The 20,607-nt window shown below is 39.2% G+C and overlaps 1 protein-coding gene across 2 annotated transcripts in view; it reads right to left on the reverse strand.

Annotated features, from left to right (window-relative positions):
• The window catches only part of plxna1a (plexin A1a), a 409,386-nt gene that overhangs the window by 72,943 nt on the left and 315,836 nt on the right, over positions 1-20,607 (reverse strand). For both annotated transcript variants that reach the window (XM_055223304.1, XM_033969420.2), the window contains exons 13-16: positions 13,268-13,419; positions 11,241-11,361; positions 9,915-10,051; positions 5,960-6,127 (exon numbers count right to left, since the gene is read on the reverse strand). In XM_055223304.1, the coding sequence (XP_055079279.1) occupies positions 5,960-6,127; positions 9,915-10,051; positions 11,241-11,361; positions 13,268-13,419 (578 nt within the window). The remainder of the gene's footprint in view (positions 1-5,959; positions 6,128-9,914; positions 10,052-11,240; positions 11,362-13,267; positions 13,420-20,607) is intronic.

Genomic DNA, 20,607 nt, shown 5'->3' on the forward strand with positions numbered 1-20,607 from the left:
AACTGGACTGAAAAGTAAAAAGTACTTTTTATATTATTTGAGGGTTTATTTTTACCATGTTTGTGGTAACGTCATGACTGAAGTTTTTAAGTTCAAGCTTCAGCTTTTGACCAAACAATACACTGATTCATTTTGCTACATTTTATCACTTCAGTTAGACTCAAACAAATTAACAGCACCTGTGTGAAATACTTTTACTTTGTACTGTTAAATTAAATTTTTAAACAGGTACTTAAATACTTTCACTTACTTAGATTTTTCATGTGATACTTTTACTTGAGCAAGTTTTTATCTCTGTATCAGTACTTTTACTTCAGTAACAAAGAGTACTTCATCCAACATTGGTTAGATCTATACAATGTTAGGGAAGTTTCAGCCTGTCAAAATCATCTACATTTGCAGAGGGCGGGTGGACATTTGGGGACAGACTATAAGATAGCAATATATATAATGTATAATAATAAGGTATAACAAGCAAATCTGTACAGACTCGCATAGATGTGAAGTTTAGCAGGTCAGCTCCTGCCTCACAGATCAGAGGTTAGATTTGCATCTCCACAAACACTTATTTGTCCTAAAGGAGGGCCTCTTCCTGCTTATCTCCATGGAAGTGTAGCTCTGTTAGCACATTAGTATAGCATATCTGTGTAATCCCTTCTCATCTAGGTAAGATCCCTAGCAAAAAGAAAATTCAATTCTGCCCATTGGATAAAAGTTTTAGAGTGAAGACGTTTCACCCCTCATCCAAGCAGCTTCTTCAGTTCTGGTCAGATTGAGGGTGGACACTGCCTTATGTCTATCTGAAAGGAGGAGCTAACAACACTGAAACTAATAGTTGACTTTCAGTGTAGTTGTGAATAGTTTTAACTCTCTATTTTCCATGGAACGTGCCACCTGTAGAAAGTTACCTGTAGCCTCTTACCAAGCAGCTGTATTTACCCCAGTAGGTTTGGGAGAACGTTTTGAATATTTCTGTCTAAAATCTACTTCCTCCATCTCTCCTCTCCCGGCCTCCCCTCAGTCCCACATGAGTGCTCTTGACAGTGATTTATTTTTGAAGTGCTGTCTCTGTCCTGAATGGAATATCCCCATCCCTGCTCACTCATATCACACTTTTCTTTCCACTTTTCTCTCCTCCTCCTATTCCCTGTGATGGTGTGATCATCATGCTTGGACATGCATGTCTCTGGACAATTCACAATGAGTCACAGAAATGATATTTTAAAATAGATTGATATTTTTTGCCAGCAAACACACATCTATTCTAAGCCAAGGCATTACATAAATATTCAAAGAAAAATAAACTAAACAGTAGCTCACATTAAGAACGCATGGTTTTCAAGGTATTCATTTTCAACTGAAGAACCTTGTCCTAAACACAACATCTGTAGCGTTTCTTACTACATATTACCTGTTGTCAAAAGTATCAAAAATCCAACACTATCCACACTATCCATACTAAAAACGTCACATTCACAAAACAGAAATGAACCTTTCCTGAAGAGCTTTAGAATGATCTTGAGGTGAAGACCACACAGACTTATATACCAGGACCACTATGGAACCTACCTGGACCACTGAGGGATTATGCAGATATAAGACTGCCTTATGATATAAAAGAAAGTACTATGATTTAATTAAAAATTCTATTGTCTAAAGAAAGAGTTGTGGTATCAGAATTGGTATTAAGTACTGAGTATATTCCTTAGTATAGAAATGGGTTCTCAAATTTTAGCATCGTGGCAACACTACTATAAACAGAACACCCCTTGCTAAATGAATATATTCACTACACCTTTGTTTCCCTTTTTCAGTGAAAGTTTGAAATTTGCTACTGATAAGGGTTTTTCTAATTGCAAACAAAGCGTGGCACCACACAATTCCAAAAGAATTCCCTTCCAGATATAACTAATCACATCACAAAAGTTGCTACTCGCTGGAGAACCAAGAACTTTCTAAATTGAAAGTTTTCCGAGACACACGCCAAGCCTGTTCATCTCTCTAGTTACACCGACTACTGCACCTATGTGTCCATCAGCCCTGGCTCGCTGATGAAGAGCAGGAGCACAGATGCAATGCATTGTGGGGAATCAACTGTTTGTTTCTCTTGGCGGTGCCCCTTCTGGTTCTCGTCCCACACACACTGGTGTACGTGGGCTCTGCGGGGGGGCGGGGAGGTGATTGGGGCGCAGCTGCCCATCGGCCCGTCCCACAGAGAGTGAAGGGAACGGGGCAGAAATCAGGAACGCTGGCCTCTAACAAGCTCTGGTCTGTACCTGCTCCAGCCACTGATGAGTCACCGCAGGAAAAAGGCAGGAGCAGGAGCAGGTACGAGCGCCACAGCGTAGAAAGTAGAATCAGGAGAGCAACAAAACAATGGTATGTGCCAAAGATATTTAAAGAGGGAATATTAACTTCTGCTAACACATATCATTTGGATCACAACGTTACCCTTTATTGTTTTGAAAATGCTATATTTGCCAAAATGCTTCTGTATATTTATGGAGCACTGTCATGTGGGAGCGTGGATGACGTAGGCTTGTGGGTTGAGCATTGGACAGAATCTTACAGCTAATCATAAGGAGGGGATGAATAGGACCCGGGAGAGATCACTAAAATACTCAAAAATAACATCCATGGATGACATTTACAATCTCTTCTGCCATGCTTTTGAAAAGGGAACAACATTAGGGAACAACGCGATAGAAAGTTTTTAAAAAAAGGATATTTTACATAATACACCCTCTTTAAAAGGTGTCTGGAAGGACAAACTATGGCACGTGTATTTTAATTTACATATTTTGGTTTACTTTTAGATACTTGCATGAAAGGATTTTTCACATTTTATCTGACCTGTTAATTTTGGTTAACCTGCTCGTCTTTTATTGACTGTTTAATTGTTTGATTTTGTAACTTTCTATTGGTTAAATCCACTGTTTTGCGACTGCTGTTTTGATTTTGGGTTCTACAAAAATGAACTGAAATTAGATCAAATTATAGTTGGAAATGGAAAACACCTACTGGGATGACAACTTTTTTTCTTCATTTGAAAAACATGGCTAACAAATAGCTAATTATGAAGATGCATTAGTATTAATTAAAGCCTTTACAAACAGTCTCTGTACAACAGAAACATTATTCTACCACAAAGGCCTGAGACAGATTAATGGACGCGTGGCTGCCAATCTGGGCACATTTCCAACCACCTACAATCACAGAATCACATCATAGCAAATCAATATTATTCCGGGGTGAGATAAAGTTTGAGTCTAAATCCATTATTGTTGGATATCGCTGGGTGGAATCGTTCTTGTATATTCTCAGGCCCTCCGACTTTCTCCCACCATTCAAAGACGTATCTGTGCCAGGTGAATTACGGATTCTTAGGGGAAGTATGTGTAAGTAAGTGTTAATATTTTGAAAAAAAACCCAAAAAACTAGTTTAGCCGTGTAATGAATAAAACCCCATAACTTCACAGCTTTCACTCTCACAATCTTTTCAAAATCGTCTGCATTTGTTAGACACTGCATATTATTCTATAGTTTATTCACACCACCTCATTACAAGATGTTACACTTATTTATACTAAACCAACAAAACAAATGTTCAAACTTTCACTGAAAACATCAACTACCAGAGTCATGCTGAAAACCTCAGTTTCTCCTGTGAGACATCCACCCACCTTTGGAGAATGTTCAGAAAAGCCACAGAACGAAGAACTGGAGTCTGCAGCTATCACATCGACTACTACTAGTGTGGGTAAGTGTATCTGTGTGTGCGAGTGTGTGCGAATGTGTGTGAGTGTGTGGGGGTGTGTGTGAGTGTGTGTGAGTGTGTGGGGGTGTGTGCGAGTGTGTGTGAATGTGTGCGAATGTGTGTGTGTATGCGTGAGAGATAGACAGAAAGAGGGGGGGGGGAAAGAGACAGGAGAGAAAAAAACAGACAGACAGACATGGAGAGAAGGAGAGAGAAAGAAGGAAAATGACAGAGAGAGGGGGAGACACAGAGAGGGAAAGAGACAGAGAGAAAGAGAGAAAAGGACAGAGAGGAAAAGAAGAAAGAAGAGAGACAGAAACAGACAGAGAGGGAGACAGAAAAGGTCAGAGAGAGAGAAAGGGAGAAAAGGACAGAGAGAGGGAGAGATAGAGAGAGAAAAAGAGAAAGAAAAAAGAAAAGAGAGGGAGAGAGTGACAAAGAGATAGGGAGAGGAAAAGGACAAAAAGGGAGGGAGAGAGACGGAGAGAGAGAGAAAAGAACAGAGGGCACAAGAGAGAAAAAGAGAAATAAACAGAGAGAGAGAGAGAGAGAGAGACAGAAATGGTCAGTGAGAGAGACAGAGAGAGGGAAAGAGAGAAAGACAGAAACGGACAGAGAGAGGGAGAAAGAATGACAGTGACAGAAAGAGCAAAAAGAGAGGGAGAGAGAGAGAAAAGGACAGAGAGGGTGAGAGAGAGACAGAGAGAAAAGGACAGACAGGGTGAGAGAGAGACAGAGAAAAGGACAGACAGGGTGAGAAAGAAACAGAGAGAAAAGGACAAAGAGAGGGTGCGAGAGACAGAGCGAGAAGGCGAAAGAGAGCCCGATAGAAGATAGAGGAGAGAAAGAGGGGGGGGGGGGGGGGGCTCGTACTGGCCTCCCTGCCTGTAAATCCCTTTAATGTGCAACTCTTTGGCTGAGTCTACTCCCCTGCGATGCTCCTGTCATATCCGATGCTGACTAGTAGAAGCTCTTCCTTCATTTAGCCGCCACTGCCTTAAACCTCCTGACAGCTTGTGGGCGGACGGGGCGCAGAAACACTTAGCAAAGTTACGTTCCATTACCAAATGAATTTCTTGGCTGTCGGCTGATCGGCGGACTCCTCAATCACAAGCCTCGTTCAAACAATTAATGATCTGGATAAATTGACAAACTTAAATTCGCCAGTTTGCCGATTTCCACGGTGCAAAATGACGGAGATGAAAAATCTTCTGGGCGGCGTCCATTTAACTTAATCTAAGTCCGTGTCAGAACTGCTGTCCATGAACTGCCGACATGTTTTCGCGCTCACATTAGGGCTGTAATTGGATGTGACTTCCATTTTCACCAATATAAATGGTTTGACATTCCTCTCATATTTTATATTCATGTTGTTCTTTGAAAAAATACCTTCTTCTTTTGGAGTATATTACGCCTTTGGGTTGAATGAGATTGCTTTGGAAAAAATTCAAGGCACAGATGTTTCTTACCAAACAAAGTTGAACTATATTTGTTGTCACATTCTTACAGAACAATGAGCATAACGATGCATTGTAAACCTGTGTGTATTTCAAATGAAGGTGAAAAATAGACTGAATCAAACACGCTCTGACAAAGTATAAAAAAGTATTTTGGAACTCCAGCTTGTGTTTGGCCATTTTGTTGTATATCTGCACAAATTGCTACTCAGCATCACGAAAATCATCTTCAAAATGTGAAAAATTTGTTCATTTCAAGCATTTTGCAGTGGTCCAAAGTTATTCCTCACTCATTTTATGCATTCCTAGCATGCCAAGTACTCACTATGATGGTTTTATAAGCACATTTCACTTTTCAGGACAGAGCAGAGTTTTGCTGTCATGGCAATGTTGACAACTAGCATGCTAACAGCACACAATTCTGGGAGGGTAAAATGTTTTATAATTAGATGCAGACACAATTACTAGCTTAAGAGTTGTTTATACAATATATCTGTACTGGGGTAAAACTAACTTTGCTCAACTACAGACAAAAAATCAGGTTCAGTCACTTTAAGTTGTTAATATTATAGACAAAATAATAATAATAAATCAATCAGTAGCTGCTGGTACTTCCCCTTTTTTCCTGTTAACATTACAAGTCCATTCATGAATAGGTAATCTAAGCTAAATGTTTGAACAGAAAGATAATAAAAATACTAGTACAAGTGAAAAGTAAGGCAAGAGAGTGTGAGTGGACACACACCTGGCGATGCTCCAGTCGGGCTCTATCTTGAGAACAGTGGGGTCTTCGGTGTAGTTGAACTTCACTTCTGGGTTCCTGAGTTCTGCGTCGTCTATGTCCACCAGAACAGACACACTGCCAGGGGCCAGTCCAGCCGGGGTCACGCACACTATCTCACGAGCATTTCTCCTGAAACAACAAAGACAACAATGCATGTTAGGAAAAGACAAGTCAGGTAAATGTTGGTAACAGGATGAATGTTATACTTTACAGCATAATAACAGAATTGTAATATAATGGAAATAGTGTGAGGACTAGATTTACAGCAGCTGTGTTTCCAATTTATTACCAATTAAATATTAAACATGATTTTTGTTTGTTTACAGTCTTCATATTTGGATTAGATTATTCATAATTCATAATTACCCTAAAGTAAAGTTAATTATTACTGTGCTGTAAAGGGCAGTTATAGTGCTTATTATTTGGTCAATAATAATATAATGCTTGAGAATGTGTCGTCACACTTCTTCAGATTTGTCAGTCAGCCAAAATCAACTGAGATTTTAACATGCAAAAAAAAATAAAAAATAAAGAATGCATTGCTGTTTGGAGCGTGGGGAAATCTATGCTATTGAAAGCGAAAGAAAATATTAAAGTTTTGAAAAATTAACAATGTAACCAATATTCAACTTTTTAGGTGCTGCCGGATGAAAACTACAACACGACTGAGCAGGAACATAACATTCAGTTTTGATAATTTCTTGCTTGAATATGAAACGAAATTCCTTTTCTCCAAAAATAGATAATTTGGAGGCACAGTCAATAAAAGCATTTTGCATGGTTGGTGAAAAGTGACCACGGGCTAAAATCTCCCCGCTCTGAAAAACTCTAATGCAGTGTGTTTGATTTAATTGCTGGATGGAAATTGCTGTAGTAATTAAACCCAGCATGTTCTTTCATTACACCAGTTGGAATCAACACATTACACACATAGAACATTCAATTTCACTCCCACTTCTCCACATTAGAGGTGCTTCTCAGTTTGAGCCAATTCTAGATTTTCTATTAAGTTTGGTCGACATGCGGCCAAACATTGCATGCAGGAAGAAGTAAAGTATTGTCCCCCTATTCAGCCAACTGTTTCATTTTAATGAATTGGCCACAACAGCAATTTACATAACAAATTATGTTTTGAGGAAGCTGTGTTGAACAAATGTTTTAAATTAGAATTTTCTGAAGTTGGGTGTTGACAGAGTAAAGTTACAAACAGGAAATGATGTGAGCTATTAATTGTTGTATTCTATATTTAATAACACACTTCATTGAGCATTCGTGTACAAGCCTACACTAACCTGACTTTTTTGCTTGACCGCATTATAATGATATTGTGTGGTTAGTTCCGGGTTAAAACCTTTTGTTGTACTTGTAACTGTTAATGTGTTGTTATTAATGTAACTGCTTTGGTTTGTGACACAGTTTGGAGACTGGGGTGTGTCTTAAGACAATCTACACTATTCTCTACTTAGGGCACTATTTAGGGGTCATGACATTTTTAGTGGGGTCTGAATGTCCAACAAGTGAAAAAGTAGTGCACTTAAATAATCTAGTCCAATCTAGTTAAAGGCTAGTCTGGACATTTGGACACAACCTGGCTCTGCTGAGTTGAGACTGTTGTTTTGCTCTTGTTTTGACGTGGATTACGGCCTGCAGTAGCCCTTGTGTTCAGAAAATAAAACAACCAAAAGAAATTTGTTATGTTTCCTTGGGCCAGGATGTTTTCTTATCAAACACATACCAGGAGATGTGATCAAAAACATATCAGATGTTTTTAAGATGTTTTAACCATTCCCTTGTCATTTGTTTACTCAAAGTTGTAATCTAATTGATATATACAATTAGATTACAACTCTGCATTGTCCTGCATCTGAGGCTTGAGTGCTCAGAAAATCGCTGTTTCCACCCACCTTCTAACTAGCTAAGATGAAAAACGCCTATAAGTTCTGTAGTTTTTTTGAACAGGACCCGTTTCTATTTTAAAGCCATTTTAGATCAATATTGCTGTTTACAATGTGAAAAATGTAAACTGAGGCTCTACATACTTTTGTGGATAATGATAAATGATAAATAGCTGGACAAAAACACAAGTCTTTGGGAAAAGGGTCACACCTCATGCAAGCCTCTTCCTGTCCTCTCAGCTGCTCCCTACATCTCCACGTTCTTGTTTACGTACCTCTCTCGCCCTCTCCTCTCTTCTACATCTCATTCCTTCTATCTTTTATGACAGGGATAAAAACAAATCACCTCTACAGAAGCCGCTAAACAGTATTTGAATATCACTTTGTTTAGCATGATCGTCTCTACACATAGTAAGTTGATAGTGACACTGTATTTTGGTTGTGGTCCTTGATAGTTCATGCATTGGTACCAGCACTATAGAATTTTTCTGACCACGTTATGATGAATGGACCCTTGCCAATGCACCCATTCTACTCGCAATCTTGTTTATGCTTTTATCCGATGGAAAATATATGAATCTCAGTCACAGCATTTCATTTAACATTTATATTATTTGTTGAGCTGGCATGAAATATGGCTATATATACTATCCTGTTCTTTAAATGTTAGTATGTATAAATGCCAGTGCTTGGATGTCCCACGGGCAAAAAAGCGTTTCCATTGCAGTGTGAAGTATGCTTTCCGGCAGCGACATTATCTAATATGTATTTAGCACAGTTGAGCGGCGGCTTCTTTTCTGGGCCATGACTTTACAGCACTCAAGTATGTGTAGCATTCATTCTATTTTGCACACATATAGCCTGCCATAGCAATCCCACTGGGAACAACAACGGCAATAACAGAAACACACCACTTCCCCCTCCCCTTTTTAGGCTGTTACCATAGCAACCCCATTCAAACCAACCAGTACGAGCGTGCAGTGAGTTTTCGCAGCTTGGGAGCATCGCGGCGTGTGCTGGATTACTATGAGCAGAAATGTGAAATGCTAAAACATCAAAGCTAGCATACATTGGCGGTAATAGAGATTAGCTGCGAGAGGCTAATCCCTTCATTTGACACGCAGCACAAGTGTGGAGATAGTCTGGATTTTTTTAAATGCGTGAGATTAGCAGAGGCTTGTGTGAGGGCAGACAAGGAGACACTCGGCTAAGGTGCTTACCGGTGAGGAACAAGGAGCATACAGAAATGATTTATGATTACATGAGTATCAGCAGCCACAATCCCAAATAGCATTATATTGGAGATTTGAAAATACAGTTCGGGCTGAGGAATGGCATATCACAAAGACTTTAACCCAAAACTTGCATAATAGGCAAATGGGTATTTAATATAATACTTTTTGAAACCAGATAATGTAAACACAATTAAAATAAACTATCAATATATGTGCATTAATCTAACCTAATAACCTAACCTAAGATAATCTAACCTAATTTTATTCAACTCAACCTCTAAATAATGATTTCTGCATCTCACACTGTTGATTGGGGTTGTTTATTGCTTTCCCCAAGGCTCTGTATTTGGCCAAATGATCTTGTCTGTTTTGTGTTGACAGCTTAATTTTATATTCCGGTTGACCTTATATTTTTACTTTATTTTTCTCATGCATGCAGACACTTGGTATAACCCCAAGTGTGTAATTATTAAGTTCCCATGATTCATTATTAGTACCTTAACGTTGGAGCTATTACTAAGAATAATTAAGTCTACAAAAATATATAACGTTTGCTATATAAAAGAGAGCGGTTGACCTTTTTGTCCTGGTTGAGCCCAAATGGCACACAGCACTTGAAAGAAGAATTCTCTATGATTTCCTTTCACGAACAGGAGGATAAAACAAGCCACAGTATCTTGGCTGTACCGTCCTCTGTGATGCTCTCCTCTAGTGATGACCCAGCTTCTTGACGGGTTCATTAACATTTCATTGAGCGTGTTGAGAGAAGTGGGGAGAACATCTTACTTTTTGAAGTGGCAGGGCTGCTGTCCAATGTTGACATTCACGTAGCTGCCCGCGTTCAGGTAGGCTCCCTCGATGGTGACCCGGGTCCCTCCAGAGATGGGCCCCTGGGATGGCTGGATCCGGGTGAAGAAAGGAGTCTGGGGAGAGCAGAGAGAAAAGTGACAGGGAGAGAACTGGTTGAATAACTTCAGTCTGGCTAACTTCTATAGTCTTATATATAGATCTGTAGCTTGAATCTAATGTATGACTATGTATACATTTTATTGTGTCCAAGATGAAAACAAAATCACTGGATGATTTTACACTTATAAGGGCAAAGTTAAGTGTTAAGGAATGCACCGATTATAGTGGTATTAGATTTTTAAACATATAATTTATATATGTGTTATAAGTTAAGGGGAAAAACAGTAGCCCAATGATAATAAATAACAAAACACCAGACTTATATAGGCCTTTTTAGACAGGACTATATCACTGAAAGTTGTAAGGCTACAAAGATCATTTTGTGAAATCATTATCCTTAAAGGGCCCTTTCTGATCTAGGTTATTAGGCTGAGTTCTTCTCTCAAAAGGAAAATACTCTGTTTCACCTTGTGATGTCATGTGGTAATACAGGGAGTGCTCGACTGTGCTTTAAAACTCCATAGACCTTCACTAGAATCATTTAGATAATTTCACCTCTGGAACTGCCAGTCTCTACTCAACTAAAGGTAAAAGGTAGCGTTTAAGCTTTGGAGATGTAGACAAACTCCATGTATTTTTTTAAGGAGGTAATAGCATTATAACATGAAAGAGGCAATTCTGTGTAATATAGGACCTTTAACACTTAACTTTTAAAATGCATTTGTATCTTACTTGGACATATGAGCCTACACATCCTTTACACTGCTGCGTGTTTTGTTACCTTTTTACTAATTCAACTCATATTCAATCAATATTCTATTTGCTTTTTAAGATAACTTTTTTATATTATTGAGCTATACTTCATCCACTTTTCCTCATGGATCAATACAGTTTGTATAAGTCTAATCAAATTCTCTCAAAGTGAAATTCTTTGCCTTTAGTATATCTTACTCTGATTATTGCCATAACTTGTTATTGATTACAGCAAGCGTTTTTAGCGTTTTTGTCGATTTTGTTGCGTTTCTTTTCTCGAGGTTTCAGGGTTACTTCAGTCCCTTTTTGCCTCTTGATGGTGAATACAATCTGGACAATCACAGTTCATATTCACATTTCTCGGGCACCCTTGCAGGACCCACAGGATCATGGGGAGAACAGGCTCACTCAAGGCACTGCGAGAAGCCATAAGATGTGCTTTGTCCTTACCACAAAGGTGAAGGGCCGGGGCGACAGGGCTCGGTAGTCGCTGATACAGTCTCTTACGCACACCTCCACTTGGGCTTCCTGCACCCTGTATCCAGTTGCATCATTCAGCAAACACACAATTCTGGAGACAGAAGAGAGAAAATGTAATTAAGGATTATTGGATGCAAAACAATTACTACATACATTTTTATAAAGATTTAAATATACTTATTTTTTGAATATTTTGGTATTGGCATTTTTTAGATTGAACAAAAGTGTGTGCTATAGAAACTATTTGTCATTGCATAGTCATTAGTCTCAACTATTTCAAGAACAGTGTCTACATGGCTACCTTTGGAACCTTTCTACCATGGACTATTCCTGGACAAATGAGAGATTGCTATCAGATTGCTGTCATTGCTATAGTAAATGATAAATTGCATGATTTGTGTGTATGTGTTATCTTCACTTGTAAATTGTCACACATTATCAGTGACGCAGCAACTCAGAGAAGATGTTTGCTTTGGTGGTTCTATTCCTTCTACATGAACTGCATTTTTTTTTTTTATTTCAGGAATACATAATATATACGACGTTGACCTTATCCTGCCCTGCCCACTTTTGCCTCTAAACACGTTTTCTTTTTGTTTTTTTTTTAAACATCAATATTTACAACATGAAGTGCATATTTACAAAGGAACATTAAGTGGATATACAGAAGTGAGGGAGATATGGGATGTAAGACAGAGGTTTGTAGTTAGGTAAGGGGGAGACGTAACCGTAAAGGTCATAATGATGATCATAATGGAAAAAGAAAAAACAAAACAAAGCAACAAAACTTCATAATAAACACATGCATATATACACACACACACACACACACACACACACACACATAAGAATATATCATACACACATACATACATATATTCATAGAACAGTGAATAATCTATAATTGTGTTCCGTTGACTCATGTGTCGGCCGGCAAAGCGGATGTCAGTCGAAGCCAAACCCACTCCCAATATATCCAAGGCCTACCCCAGGATGAGATGAGTCCATGACCTAAAAAAAGTGTTTTCTCTGTGGGGGCCCTTTCAGTTAAGTGGGAATCCCATTCATCTCAAAGTAGAAAGGTTTTGCTTCTAAAATATGATATAAAGTAGGTTAATTTGTGTAAAATGTTCATTGTCCATGTGCACCAACAGGTCAACACTGAACTGATTCTCTGGGAGGCTTTACTTATTTGTGGTCAATATCGGCAGCTCTATGCAAAATAATACAACTCGACTGTATTTCAAATTGTCTTCACAAATGACCACAAATAGCTTAATGTACAAAACAAAGAAACGTAGCCTTTTTTTATGTATCCAGATAAAGGTTTCAATCCATTTCACCTTCTAGTTGCAGTGCATTCTGAGTATATTTCTCCTCTGCAGTCCCCATTGTACTTAACACCTCTCCAGCACAATGAAATCAATGTCCAATCACATGACCATTGCATGTTCTGCACACTGCAGCAGATACCTGACCTGAGAATAAACATGGCACACACTGAACCCCTCCTAATATGGTGCTGAGGAAGTGATGCATGTGCGCTATTTGAATAAAGATGGCCGCCACAGGTGCACGCCTCACTTCCTCACTAAGTGCACTACACAGACATTGTTTGATCTGCGTGAACCCGATCCCTGAGGCGTGCGGAAGAAGCCAGACGTGTAAATGTCAGGACAGAGGCAGGCGGAAATGAAAGCGGAGAGGAGAGGAGGAGTAATGAACAGGAACAATGCTGGAATTTACTGAGAAAGGCTGGGCCTGACACTGTACGGGTCTCTGATTGTTTTAGGCACCAGAATAAGAACTGCAATGAATGATTATTTCAGTAGTCGACTAAACAGCAATACAATTTTCAGTGATCATTAGTTACATTATCTTAGGAAAATTTCACTGACCAAGAAAGTCTCAGTTCTAATTTCTATAAACCCAATTGAACCAATGCATACTGATGTTTCAAAAATATTTTTAAAAAGCAGACCATTTTTACCACCCACCTTTCAGCGCTGACATACTCGTCCTCGATGGGGACACACGGCACCTTCCCCAGCCTGACTCCCATCTGGATGTCCCTGAACTGCAGACCCAGGTTCTCCCCCAGGATGGTCACCCTGGTGCCTCCCTGACGAGGCCCTGTTTCCGGGAATAACTGCAAAACAGATAATCATTCAGGTTAGATTATTTGCCTATTAAAATATAAAACATTTGATTTCCAGTCACACAGCTGGATAAATGAAAAGAGTCAGGTCAGTTAAGTGTACACGCAAAATTAATTACCAGAAAAAAATACATGCTAATTGCTAATTAGCATATAAAGTATTTTTACAGATTAGCAACACAGGCTTTAAAAAATAGAATTCAGAACTGACAAAGCCCTTGCTGATGAAAAGCAAAACATATTCTCCGAACCACTTCAAGACAGTAAAAAAATTGTATGAGTTTTAGTTGAAAAACGAAAAAAAAACAAAAACAAAAAACTCATATATACATTACTTTAATTTTGAGAATCTGGTTATTTGTTTGTCTGAAAAGCACCATTTTCCACATCTTAAGGTTATTTCCACCTTCTGTTATATGCAACACTTTTAGGACTTTTTTCCATTCAAAAGATGTCATATTTTGTTTTGCAATGTTAATCAATATAGCACCAATGGATAGAATTGGTCAGGAGAAAATACCTTGAGAATTAGCCTATACTCTGCATATTTAGGCTATGAAACAAGTGCCCTCAACATGTTTTAAAGAACCACTCCAATGCGGTGACCCCTAAACACAAGGCTGCTCCATGGACCTGCAACACGCTACACATACCATAAACATGCATCTATATCAAATGAAGCCCTAATGAAGAAAAACGACCTACTTTTTCCTCCCAAAACTTGTGTGACAAACCCAGCCGCTGCCTAACCCATGCGCGCCACAGCATCGCAGCCTCCTAATTGAAAGTCATTACGCGCTGGCTTGGTGTCGGTGGCTGTAGCTCGGTAACGCTCGGTTGCTCTCAAACATAATGTGATTTATGTGGGCAGATTATGGTGCGTAACGGGGACAGGTGTGCGCTGACAAAACAAACGGCATGACGGATGGACGGTGCTGTCATACGCTCGCTACATGCTTATCCAGGACCTAACAAGCAGAGGGAGGTGATTACGCGCTGCAGGCTTGGCTAGCTAGCTTCACTGCGGACTAGACTAGAGGAGTGAGCCAGGGGAGGGATTTTCAAGGAGTGTGTTTATTAGGAATGACAGAATCAAGATGCAAGACTAATGGTAATGGGAGGTTGGTGATCTAGAAAAATGTGCATTGGTGAGGTGCGTTTTTGGTCAAGCAGAGATGAACAGTTGGCTGTGAAATAATAGGCTATTACTACTCTATGATCTTACAGTGAAGTTTATTAAGTGACTCATTGGGAGCAAGAGTTAAAGCGTAGTAAATGAGTGCTTGGAGAGCAGTGGTGGAAGAAGTACTCAATTTTGTTACTTATGTAAAAGTACCGATAAGTAAAAGTGTCACATGAAAAAATGTACTTAACTAAAAGTATTAAAGTATCTATTTAAAAATGTACTTAAAGAGTAAAACGTAAATGTATTTTGTGCAGGTTTTGAGGTCTTATAAGGTTTCAAATGCACAGATTTTGATTATGATTTGGGTTGAATTTTTTTGTTCACAGTTGTATTTGAATGCTTCTGTTTGCTTGAACTATGAATGTGTTAAAAATAAACCCCTTTGACATTTCAGCAGGTCTCAAACAGTAATAAAAAAAATACTTTACTTTCAGGCCAGTTCAAAAATGTAATGTAGTAGAAAGTACAAAGACCTGCTCTCAAATGTACTGAAGTAAAAGTAAAAAGTATCCACTTAAAAATTGTTTAAAGTACAGATAAGTACAGTACTTAGTTACTCTTACTTCAATACGTTCCACCACTGTTGGAGAGTAAGACAGTGCTGGAGTTTCTTACCTTGACAAATTAAGTCATCTCCTCATTAGTTCTCTTAATCACCTGTTGTCCACTTCTACGTACGATAAATATTAAAGGAGCTGTAACTAAATTTTACTGTCTTAACAATCTGCTAAACAGAGTGGAATTTTCCTGTAACACCACCGCTAACAACTACCATGCTAACAGTGTGCTAGCTTTACTTTGTGGCGTTGCTAGCTAGCGCCGCTGCAGACTAGACTAGAGGAGGGTGCTGAGGGAGGGATTTTCAAGGTGTGTTTAGAAATGAAAGAAACAACATGCATGACTAATGCTAATGGCAGATTGATGATCTTGAAAAATATGCATTGGTGAGGTGCATTTTTGGCCAAGAAGAAATTCCAGAGAGATGAATAGCTGTTTGTTAAATATGCTGTTAGTAATTTCATGTTTCTTTGGTAGGAACAGTCTGGGACCAAGTGTGAGAGAGTAATAATTTAGCACTTGGAGAGGAAGTCAGTACTGGTGGTTTTTACTTTGACAAATTCCATTGTCTTTTTCTGAATTACCTGTTAAACCTGTACTTTGAAATGATTATGTGCTGTGCTTGATTTTTGCCGTCTTAAAAACATGAAAAACATAACTACACCTGGTTCATTTTAACCCTTTAAGGACTCAGCACATTATAGACCAGTATAGCTCACATACACTTTTAATCTTTTTTAGCCATAAAAATCATGTCAAAGGAAGTATCAGAATGTACAGAATTTTTTCACACAACTACCTTTATTTTACATATCTCTCCGTATTTTTCCTCTGACACATCGAATAACTGACTGGGAAAATCCCTGCGGCACATCTCTCTCTGATTGGTCATCTTCGAGGGACAAATAAGCAGATTACCGTAGTGACAGTAAAATATTTACAGAGCCTCATGCCTCTGCTTTGAGATGCCGTTTGAATTTACATGAGAGCACAATTTGTTGCGGAGTTACGATAATGGAAAGTCCGCAACCGCGCTCCATCGGAGACGATAGCATCCAACACTATAGGGTTAAAGTGTTTGCAGCAGTCCAAAGTTATTCCTCACTTTCACAACTTTCACAGGCCAAACCATAAATCTATAATAAGAACTGTCCTGGGGCGAGATCGACTACTGGTGGTAGGTACTGCAGCTCCCAGGAGCTTGGGCCCAGGAAGAATTCTCCCATAAAGCACAATGTATTTTTTAGGAATTCAAACTGTCCATGTTTGGCTGACAGGGCATCCACAGCTTTCCCAAAGGTCGGATTTTGTAAGGATTCCTCTCCATTTTCACAACATGAAGATTTAAACATTTTAAATCCTCAAAGCGCCAAAAAGTTAGCTTAGATTTAGATTTAGCCCTGCCCCACTCTGACCCCGCGTTAGCTCATGGATCCGCTAGCTCCGCTCTAGCAGCGATCGCTCTGATTGGTCAGCACTGGTCACTGGTTCATGTTTTTGACTCATATGGGTGGTAGGTGCTAGCCCATATTGAGGAACTAATGCGGAAAAGAAAATTATGTTTGGGCCCATGCGCCAATAGGCACAGGCCATGGAAAACAATACAACACCATCTTGGGTTCTCCTTCTGAATTTTATTATACTTCCATGGGCCAGACAATGCACCAGTGTTACTTCCTGGTTCGTGGACCATAAACATGCTTTAGGCTATAATTAGACACAGACAGCACCCAGGGACTAATTTGAGAGCTGCTTTTAGGGCCATCTAATGTTGCTCTCACTGCACTGTTGGCCATTTCTTCTAATTTGCTTACAGTTTATCTATGACTTAATTTCATAAATCATTTTTCCTTTTTGTGCTACTGGAAATACGTTACCACAGTTTGTTTTGCCCCTTCAACACTAAGAAGGGTAAAAAGCCCCATAGCAATCTTTAATAAATTGTCAATGCCACAGAGCCGAGCAAGTGTGCTGTGACCAAACCAGGTTAATCACTGTCTAACCTATTATTCTAAACTTTAAAACACTCTATTATACTGGATTCTTAGGGCAGGTTTTTGTGAGCTCCTTTTTTCAGGTTTATTTAAAAAAATCATAACCAACTAAAATGATTAGTGACTCTCCAAAAACCACCACAAATCCAACAGTCATGCTTGCCTGCAGTTAGCACACTTCCCGAGCCAGCAGTGGTTGTATGAGGAGATTCCAGGCCTCACAGAGCTGGGCCCGTTCTAACCGGAGGGGAGCATTCTGGCTTGGGATAAAGCTGTTTGGAAGCTGACTCATGTTGGGACCTCCGGCGCCAGAATAGCCTCAGCACAGGAACACAAAAGCCTGGTAAAGACTGACCACAGCTACAACTACACTACCCATAATGCTTCGGGGTGTGATATGCACAACAGATCTCCCGCAGAGCAATAGAGATTTTTTTTCTTTTTTTTTTTTTTGCGAGAACTGGAGCATGAATGGTAACGCATAACAGAATACCTCCGTGGGGTGTAAACAGTAGCAGAGACAGACAGAGAGGCAGAGAGCCGGGGGGAGAGAGGTTTAGGCTGGTGCAGGGGATTAGCAGAATCATCGCAGGGAGCAAGGGAGTGCAATTAAAACCAGTGCGCTGCATACATGATCAGGGTGTACAAGTAGCATGGCGCATCTCTGGTGGAAAGGCGCATAGATACAGCATTGTGGAGCTTCATTCTGTGTGGGAACAATAGCACAATGTCAATACTGTAGCTGTAGGTCGATTGTAAATGTGAGCGATCTTGTACAGAGAGCTTCGATTTGTTATCTGTTTAAGGTCTTATATGACGGAAAATGGACTCTTGAAAGCTTTAAGCCATGTTATGATGTCGTTACCTCATTAAAAACATACCTGAAGTTGTATTTTGTTTCATTCAGACATGTTTGAGCAATCCTGGATTATTAGGCTGTCTGCATCATGAAAGCTCAAAATGTTCTGTTCCACCTTGTGATGTCATTTTGTGGTTGTTTTCCAGTTGACGGCTACCTTTTACCTTTTGTTCAGTAGAGATAGGACATTCCAGGGCTGAAATTATCCAAATGATTCTATTGAAGGTGTATGGAGTTTAAAAACACAGTGGAGCACTTCCTGTATAAGAGTGTTTTCTGTTTGAGAGAACACAGCCTAAATATGCAGAGTTTGTGTGTTAAACGTGTGTGAATGAAACAAAACACAACTCCAGGTCTGTTTCTGATGAGGAAACACCATTCTAACAGTTCAGAAAATAGCATAATATGGGCCCTTTAAAGGTGCATTATGTAGTCCGATTAGGTTGATTAGGTCTTCTGTTATGATTATAATTTAGATTCGTATGTACAAACCTCTATTTCATACCTCAACAGTTTCGGCTGGGCTCATTAAACAATCTATGGCTGCCCACCAAGCAGCAAGCCCCCCAAGAGCAACTTAAGTCTGTAATATCAGACCAGTGCAACAGGGAAAACCATCTCATGGTTTGGACAACTCTAAGGTCACGGGCAAAGATGGCATCGAGATCCAGAAACACGCTCACCAGACTGTAAATCGGGATGAGGGGCGTACTATCTTTCTCACACTTGGGATACAGCTCTGAGGAAGTAGGACTGCAGATGGCGCTGTCGTATTACTGCCCCAAGTAGGAAGACGGCGCCAAAATCGGCAGCCCAAACTCTAAAGGTATGAAATAAATAGAGGTCTGTGCATAAGAAGTGAAAGTATAATGTCCACTATGTAGTTTGGGTCTCTCACTTGCTTGTCCTCATAAAGATGTTATTACTTTGCCAAGAATGTTCCAGAATATTGCATTATATTTATCTATCTTCAATTTATTGCTCAAAAATACTTACATATTACTTAAAACACTCAACAGATTTAAACTGTAACATGGCATAGTGGCATTAGTTAGTGACAGTATGGATACTTTTAATGCCATAACACCCTCCACCTGAAAACATATACAGTGCACCTTTAAGCTAAATTGTTTTATATGCATTGTTAAACTGTTGCTATGTGTAGATTATTTAATTTAATATTTTTTCTTCTGGTAGGAATAAACAGTAAAAATGGTATATATTATGAAAGTTGAAGAAGTTTCCTAGTTTGATTCCCAGGCTGTTTAGGCTTTTCTGTGTGAGACTAGTCTGTTCTCCTTCATGACTTGTTAAGTACTCTGAATTCCCATATTTATCCCTCAACTAGATGATTTTCGCATAGCTGTTGCATCACACTGGTCTTTCTTTACTGAAACTGAACAAGCAACCTGTAAATATATAGTCGTATTTTTAACCGCAACCCTCAATAACACTTTAAACATTTTCAGTTTTAACAAACCAACAAAATATTCTTCAAAATGGAGGCAATTCTTCAAACCCCTACCCAGACTCACAAAAACACATCATCTTTCAACCCTAACCAATAACTCTAAAAATATGTAATTATGTCCTTATGCAGCTTTACTATCATCGCCTATTTCCTGGCTTTTGCTGGGAGGGCAGATATTACCAATACTTCTTTGACTATGTGGGTTTTGTGGTGAAGGGAAGATTGTGGAGACAGTGGAAAATTCTAACCATGGAACTGTGCAGTGGAGACCGAACACGGATACCAGGCATTCTTCACAGTAAAGGAGAAAATGAAGTTATAATAACGGTGGCTTTCAAACCGCACTGGGCTGTTTTGCTGTAAAATGATCCTTGAGGAGTAGAAGTGGAGCCAGGACCTAACACCAACAATAAACCGAGCCTAAACAATATAAGATTTGTGTACATTATTACATTTACAGTAGCCTAAAAAAACAGCTTCTTCCCCTGGGCAAACAGACACATTACCGCAATTTAAAGGTGTATTATGCAACTTTTCTGGTGGGAGTTTGCCTTATGCTCATCTCCATGGAGCTCCTCTTGTTTTGTGTGAAATGTTTTGCAGTATGTCATTAAACTTCTATGTCTAGCATTTATTTCGCTTGTTTCCATGGTGATACATTCTCCATTAGAAAAATTACATACTGTATTTTTAACCTTCTTGCCTCAATGCAAATGTACTATTGTGCTACATTATGATTATTGCATGTTTACTGGTTTATTTTACAGGTGTACAAGGTGACAAGCACAGCCTGGATATATAAATGGACACAGTTAACGTGATAGCTGCCGTGTTACAAATAGGAAGTGAACATAGGCGTGCTTCCAACTCCATCGACTCTGGCTCCAAATCACTTTCTATTGAAAAACCGTCGGCCCTCTCTCCATAACTCCTGTCAAGCTTGTCATTTTGATTCTTATTAACCCGCTCTACATGATCCTGGTATTTATATTTACCTATTTTCTTTATGCAGTGTATGTTACGAAAGTTTTTGTGTGTTATATTTTGACAAGGTTGCAGTTTCTAATCAAAAGCATTTGATATGACTTGTGATCATGCATAACAATAAAGC

The sequence above is a fragment of the Periophthalmus magnuspinnatus genome, chromosome 7 (genome assembly GCF_009829125.3).
Source record: "Periophthalmus magnuspinnatus isolate fPerMag1 chromosome 7, fPerMag1.2.pri, whole genome shotgun sequence".
Classification (NCBI taxonomy): Eukaryota; Metazoa; Chordata; class Actinopteri; order Gobiiformes; family Gobiidae; genus Periophthalmus; species Periophthalmus magnuspinnatus.